The sequence below is a fragment of the Mercurialis annua genome, linkage group LG3 (assembly GCF_937616625.2).
Source record: "Mercurialis annua linkage group LG3, ddMerAnnu1.2, whole genome shotgun sequence".
NCBI classification, from domain to species: Eukaryota; Viridiplantae; Streptophyta; class Magnoliopsida; order Malpighiales; family Euphorbiaceae; genus Mercurialis; species Mercurialis annua.
The window spans coordinates 69,862,532-69,870,277 of record NC_065572.1 but is presented as its reverse complement, the minus strand read 5'-3'; the positions used below and the strand labels follow the sequence as shown (position 1 = coordinate 69,870,277).

Sequence of the window (7,746 nt, the reverse complement as noted above, 5' to 3'; positions counted from 1 at the left end):
TGTTATTTTTCTTTGTAGTGGACCTAAACAAACGAAAAAAAAAATATCTGATCAGGTTAACTTGATTTGCAAAATTAGCTAGGCAGCACAGGTCAGGTTGCAAGTTGCAGCATCTTCCAACTTGGAATATGCGTAGAAATGTGAAAGTTGCCCAACTCTTTGCTATCTACTCATCGTTTATCATTCTTACATCCTTAATTACCACTTCTAATTAACCTAATTTCAATTTTTTATTCACAACTTGGGCTGTTCTAATTTGAACAGACCAATATGATTCTTTAAAGCTATACCAAGGAATGCGTAAAAACATGTACTATATATTTCAATTCATATTTTACAACTTAATTTATGAATAAACAAACTGCACGTTTTTCATTTTGTGGTCCGGTAACATAATGTGAAAGGAAGATTTGAGCTATGGCATATCCATTTGAGAAACTGAGTTGAGTTGAGTAATTTTATACGTATTTTAAAAAATATTTTGAATCACTACCTAATAAAAGTATATAATAACAACTTATTTGTAAAAATGTAGAACATAGGGTGGTAGTCTGGTAGATGTACTTACTTTTCATGTTCAAAATGTGCAACTTTATCTACAGGAGAATTTTATTTTTGTGCACTAAAAAGAGCAATAGAGAACTCCAAAATCAAGGGTATGCTACAACAATTAATGGCACCACCTAAGAAACTTCTACACCACTTTTGTGTGTCATAACTTCCTTTCTCTAGATTATTTCACAGGTGAAATTATTTAAGAATTTTTAGGCTCTTTCAGTTTTGATTGATTATTAATATTACACACCATATATATGTGTATCGGTAAAGCCGTGCTTAAGTGGTTAGGCACTCCAATACATTTTTGAAATTTCGGTTCGAGTCTCAGCAGAATCAATAATTTTTGGCAATTTTAAAATCTACTAACTATTAACATAATTAGATTATATATTTATAAAAAAATATATTATAACTCAGGGTAAGCATTGATCGATTCGGTCAAAATCAAACCAACGATCCCCAAAGCGAATTATTTGATCGACTAAATAATTAAAACTGAATCGACCGAATAAGTATCTCTTACCGAAACAGAACCGACCAAATAAAAAAAAAGAGAAAATTTTCAAAACCGAATAGGTCGGTAATTCGGTCGGTTTCGTAAAAACCAACAAAAATTACAAGACAAACTTAAAAAAATATATCAAAAGGATGAAATACATTTGTTTATTCGGTGTATTAGGTTAATTTGAATAATCCAAATCTCAAAGCAAACCAAAAATCAAATTTTTATGTCAAAATCGAACCCACCAAACCTAATAAGCGAACCGATGAAAAATCATCGGTTCGGACAGTTAATTCAGTCGGGCGGTTTTTTTTCTCACCCTATGCGTAGCATTGATTAATAAATCGAAAGTGAATATAAATTCATAATTATTTTAAAAAAATTATAATTACCAATAAGTCACCGTATAAGGGATAAATAATTCTCTTAAATTTGTCTGTGAACTTGAACTTAAAATTTCACTCATTAAAGAAAGTCCGGCTGCTAAATCAAACCGCCCTAATTATCCATGATTAATAATTTAGTATTGATATCGAGAGCCCTCTTCAACCAATTTTCAAATATCGCACCGTTATATTTATGGTATAATATGAATGGTAGGGTAAAATGTGTTGGAAGATGCTAGATTTAGCAAGCAAACTAAAACTTTATTGGATTAATATATGAAAATTGTAAACTATTGAATAAGGCAGATGACAAACTACAGAACATTATTGGTTGGTTGGTTATCCTATCAGTATCCAGCCGCGGGCTAAATCAAAAGATATACAATAGCTAGTCTTTTCACATTCTTATTTCTTTGTGTTTGTCACGTAAACACAAAATGCATTATTTGAAACAGTGTTTTAATAAAATGATATTTGGCGACCAATTTACGGTTCAACAATTTGATTAATAAATAAAAAATAATACTAGAAAACAGTGTTTTAACAATGGATATTTCCGTCGCTAAAATGCTGAAATCCGTCGCTAAATCAGTTTTCTGTCGCTGAAAGTTGAAATCCGTCGCTAAATCGGAATTTTTGTCGGTAATTTTCCATTTTCTAGTTGTATACATGTATATAATATAAAAAATAATATATATTTTCATATATACATATTTAAACTGTAAATACAAAAATTAAATAATAACTAAATGAAAAAAGTTAGAATTTAAATCGCGTCCTAATTAATAAATAAATAACCAACTATTGTTAAGGTTTAATCAATTCAAGAGTTTGAATTGAATCCAAATTATAGAGAGGAATCAAACCAAATTGATTTTTAATTTATGGTTAAATCAATTGAACCGATTCGGCTCTTAAATACTTATTCAAAGCGTACATCTCAAAAAAAATGCACTAATGAAGTTCAGATTATATATAAATTAAATGTATTTATTTTTTCTTTAGGATTTGTTTTTCTTTCTCTCTATGTAATAGTATATTGAGATTATTTATTTTGTCAATCTGAAAATAACAATATCTTCACTTTATACAAATTTGTGAGAACTTATTTTTATGATACACGACACATTATTGATTAGGTTTTTGAATTTGAAAAGAAGGTATACATATGCATTATTGCAAATCCATTTTTGCATCCGAAACAACACCAAATTAATATCGAGCACTTAGTTTGTCTTTTCCCCCAACCCCATAATCAATAGGGCCACTTTGACCATTTTTAACTTTTGCCCTTTGCCTGTTATCTAATGAGTAAACACAAGGCCAGCAACACGAAACCAGATAAAAATGCCAACGGAAATTGCCTTATATCACCATCTAATTTGATTTATGTCTTTTTATGACGGAATCGATTTATGAAATAATAAAAAAATATTCAATTTTTATTCTGTAACTTTTATTTATTTTAAAATAAATAAATATATTTTTAATATTATTTATTAATGACCAAATTTTTAAATTTTCCAGTTATACCATAATTTTAATAAATATTTTTTATTGGAAATATGTTGAACATGGATGAAAAAATCAATAACATTTGATTTTCTAACTTTTTATAATTAAAGTATACTTATAAAAATTAGAGTGTAAATAGAAGTCGAATATATGAGTATTTTTGATGCTTATACCTTTAATTTACATTCTATTAAAAACATTTTTTTAAATAGCTTTTTAAGTACATATAGGTCTCCACACATAAGACAATCAAAGATAAAATAAAATAATAATGCCTAAACTTTTTTATATTTAGTATTTAACATCTAGAATTTTATTTTCTAAAATTGATATTCTAATTTTTTATAAATATATCAAATAAGTGATTTTAATTTCTCAATCAACAATCTACTAAAAGGACATAAAGTCCTTTATATTTATTTAAATTTTGATGTTGTATTAAAAAAAATATTAATTAATTATTTTTTTACATGACATTAAAATAGCAAAACATATCAATAATTTAAAATTTATTTTAAGTTTTATTATTAATCAGGTGATCAGGCAATTTAAAAGTTTAGGTACTATGTGGAAAATATAGAAAAGATAAGAAACTATTAGTACAATTTTTACAAAATAAAATCAATAAAAAAAAAACTCTCTGTTATATATAGAGAACACAAGTTATTTTGTGTGTAACCAACAAAGGAATAACCAGCAGGCACCACCAGAGGAGACAGTGCCGTTTCTTCTCCACAGACTTGGAAGAGCAGTACACACTGATTAACAAAGGCTTCTTCAACAAATCAAAATTACTATTCAGAAAAAAAGACGATGTATATTTCTCAGAGAAAACGGCAAAAAACTTCTCGCAGATTAACCGCTGAAAAATCTGATTTCTTCGATGTTTTACCGGACGATATTGTCGTTTGCGTTCTCTCTAAGCTCAGTGCCGCCGCTTCTTGCCCGTCCGATTTCATCAACATTTTATTAACGTACGTTTATTCACATTTTTGTAGGATTTTTTTATTTGTGTTTGAAATTTGAATATTAATTTGTTGATATTTTTACAGATGCAAGAGATTAAACCGGTTAGCTCTTCATCCTCTAGTTTTATCAAAAGCTGGACCTAAAGCGTTTGCTGTCAAAGCAAAAAACTGGTCTGATTCCGCTCACCGGTTTTTCAAACACTGCGTAAACTCCGGCAACACAGAAGCGTCTTACACTCTTGGAATGGTCAGTTTATGTAATATCTTGACTATTTATCTGGTCAAATCATGAAAAACACAAAAAATAATTCAGTTTCTCGTTAACTGTTTTAGATCCGATTTTACTGCCTAGAAAATAGAGGAAGTGGAACGTCCTTAATGGCAAAAGCTGCTATGAAATCTCACGCGGCGGCTCTTTATTCTCTCGCCATTATGCAGTTCAACGGCAGCGGCGGCTCTAAAACCGACAAAGATCTCAGAGCAGGGGTATCGTTATGTGTTCGCGCCGCTGTTTTAGGCCACGTCGACGCTCTTAGAGAGTTAGGCCACTGTTTACAAGACGGTTACGGCGTTGCACAGAATATCCCCGAGGGACGGCGTTTATTAGTACACTCGAACGCGAGGGAGCTGGCGTTCTCTCTCTGTTCTATGCTGACGTGGCAGCCTAATAATAACCCACACCGACAATATGCAACGCGTGCGATGACAGAGAGCGTGGAGTGTCCGTTATTAAGTGATTTTGGATGTAATGTGCCGGCTCGGGAGGTTCACCCAGCGAACCAGTTTCTGAAAGAATGGTTCGAGTCGGGGCTCGGGGTGATTGGGCCGGATTTGAGATTGTGCTCGCATAGTGGATGTGGCCGACCCGAGACCCGGCCCCATGAGTTTAGACGGTGTTCGGTTTGTGGGTCCGTGAATTATTGCTCACGAGGATGTCAAGCGTTGGATTGGAAGGTGAGACATAAGACGGAGTGTGTCCCGATGGAGCAGTGGCGTGGCGCGGTGGATGGCGGCGGTGGTGATGAGATTGGAGGAATGGTGGAGATTGAAGGGAATGAAAATGTGGCTATGATTCATTGAAAATGATTAATTTTAAATCTTTTTATGGTAATGTTTTTATTCAAAATTAGTTTGGCCTGTACATATGCATGAGAAAAGGTTTTGAAACAAAATGTTAATTATAAATTTTTTATATGTATATTATGAAATTACTTACAGTAGAAATCATTTATGAGTAGCTTATATTTCACAAGTTTGTCCATGAAGTTGTGCAGCTGTTTGAGTGTGACCCTTGATAATGATCAACATTCCTATTGAACCACTGATATGGGTGCGAATTGGTTTTGGAGTTAGCTGCAATTGATTTGCATTGAAAGACGGGTCATTTTCTAGAATTAGCTATTAACTTGTCGTGGAGGACATGCGTGACAAGAATAGCATCATATTCAAAGTTGTTTTGGCCAATAAAACACAATAGAACCGCTATATAAAAAAGATTTTTCATCCAAAAAAAAAAATTCTTCAGGTTTAATCACTTAAATATATTTATTTTCTTATATTTTTTTACGTTTATATTTAAATATATCTTTTTATTATGTTCTTTTTAAAAATTGCACACAACTATTTTTTAAAGAACGATAAGCTCGTTTTGTTTTAATTGTAGCACAATTTTAATATCTTTAGTTTGAAAAAATATTAGATTTTGGTTATTAATAAAAGAATGAATTCTTATGATAAATATGCTTTTATTTTTGCTAATTGGGGGAGGGAGAGCGTCCGCGTGAACAATAGAATTCATGACGTAGCACAATTAGATTTTAGCGTTTATACCATTTGAGCTATAAGTATAACTCTCATTGATATAAGGGTTAATTGCAAATTAATTCACCAACTTTGACCTAATTTGCAATTACAACATAATCTTTCAATTTTGGCAATTTTATCAACGAACTTTATTATTTTGGCAAATCGATACACCGATAATTATCCGGCAAATTTTTGCTGATCTGGAAGCCGGAGAAGCCATGTCACATGCCACGTAAGAAACGCACCGTTTTAAACAAAACGACCCGTTTTATTTTTCTTACCTATACTACGTCGTTTTTTATCTCTGAAAATTCAAACCAAAATGAAACCCTTTCATTCCATCGTTTTTCAGTCGCCTAACCTTTCCTCTCTTCTCTATTCTCTTTGAAATGAACCCTAACCCTTTCATTCCATCATTTTCCTTTTTTCTATCTGTCAACTCTTCGCCCTAATTTCCCATTTCATATCTCTGAAACTCTTCGATCTTTTTTTGAAGAAAGCTCTTGTTCGTCTAATTTTTGAATTTCAATTCCGAAGAAAGCTCCACTGGTTCTGTCAAGGTGAGTTTATTGCTTTTATTCCTCTCTTATTTCTTGCTGGTATGGATACTGTTGTTTTTCTTTTCTATTTTAATTGTTTAGAGTTTTTTGTTAGTATGTTAATTTTTAGGGTTTTCTGGTTTACTGGTAGGTTGTTTATTTTTTTGTCCTTCTTTTTGTCTCAGTTTTAGGTTGTTTATAGTTTGTGTTATTCATTTTGTAGGTTTGCTAACATGGACTTTTCAATATACTATAATTATGGTGGGCATTTTGCTGTTTCTGGTGAGGATGTGGGTTATATTGGTGGTAGGATGATGCATAATTTTGGATATAATGCTTCAAGAGTAGAGTTTGAAGTCATTGAAGAGGATTTGGAAAAATTGGGATGCACCCATCCCTACAAATTGTTTTATCTACTTCCTGGTATGAAGATGTCAACAGGGTTACGAGAATTACAGAACACTCATCAGCTGCTGGAGATGTTACTGTGCATTGGCACAAATGGTTGGGAAGGATTTTTCCAGATTTTCGTTGAAGGGGAAAAACCCAGTTACGAAGATCAATCTAATGTACAAGAACCAACTGAGCATGATGGCAATCTGAGTTATGTTCCTGTGATGAATGCTGCTGAGATGAATGCTGCTGAGATGAATGCTGCTGAGATGAATCCTCCCGAGATGCAACACGAGGAAAGCGATATAGACTCGGACTATTGCCCAGTAGGTGAAAGTGAGACTGATGATGGACTTGAAGATAATGAACTGTCAGATGACGAAGAATACATTCAGGCTAGGAATGACAGAGTTAAGTTTAAAAATTTTAGACCTCAGCCAGAGCCCGTAATGAATGTTGGAGGTAGGATGCCAAGCTTACAAAGCACTTTACCCCAAGATATAAATGAAGCATATCAAGATACAATTGAAGGATATTGCAGTGACTATGATGATTCAGAAGGTGATATGCACTCTATTACAAGCAGTCATGAAGACTTTGATGTTTTTGAGGAAGGAAAAAGCGAGTGGAAGAAGAAAAAAAAGACTTTTTATGATCCTTTGTGCGATGCTAAAGAGTTAAAGCTGCGATTGGGTATGCGATTTGAACATGCACACCAATGTCGCGATGCAATTGTGAGATGGGCTATATTAAATGGCCATAATATCAAAACTATCAGAAGTTGGAAGTGGCAACTTGAAATGAAATGTGAAGCTGAGTGCCCCTGGAATTTGTATGGGAGCATCATAAGGGAAGAACAGAATTTTGTCATCAAAAGATATAATGGGCAGCATTTGTGTTCTCGAACCATGGAGAATAGACAAGCTACTTGTACTTGGATAGCAACAGAGTACAAAGACAGATTTAGAAGAGATCCTAACTGGGCACCAAAACACTTGGAGCTAGATTTGCTTGAAAAATTCTGCCTCAAAGTAAGTAAATGGAAATGTTACCGAGCTAAGTGGGGAGCTTTGGATATG

At 32.9% G+C, this 7,746-nt stretch overlaps 1 protein-coding gene across 1 annotated transcript; it reads left to right on the top strand.

Annotated features, from left to right (window-relative positions):
• Window positions 1-3,625: 3,625 nt before the first annotated feature.
• On the top strand, window positions 3,626-5,166 carry LOC126671032 (F-box protein At5g50450). Its single transcript, XM_050364723.2, has 3 exons — window positions 3,626-3,935; window positions 4,014-4,176; window positions 4,263-5,166. The coding sequence occupies exons 1-3, from the start codon at window positions 3,775-3,777 to the stop codon at window positions 5,007-5,009; spliced, it is 1,071 nt and encodes a 356-aa protein (XP_050220680.1). The 5' UTR covers window positions 3,626-3,774; the 3' UTR covers window positions 5,010-5,166.
• Window positions 5,167-7,746: the final 2,580 nt, after the last annotated feature.

What these genes read in the sequence shown, in the direction of transcription:
- LOC126671032 (XM_050364723.2), top strand. Translation starts at nt 3,775, where the DNA reads ATGTATATTTCTCAGAGAAAACGGCAAAAAACTTCTCGCAGATTAACC. An exon ending in TTCATCAACATTTTATTAAC is followed by an intron (nt 3,936 to 4,013) that starts GTACGTTTATTC and finishes ATATTTTTACAG; the next exon opens with ATGCAAGAGATTAAACCGGT. An exon ending in CGTCTTACACTCTTGGAATG is followed by an intron (nt 4,177 to 4,262) that starts GTCAGTTTATGT and finishes TAACTGTTTTAG; the next exon opens with ATCCGATTTTACTGCCTAGA.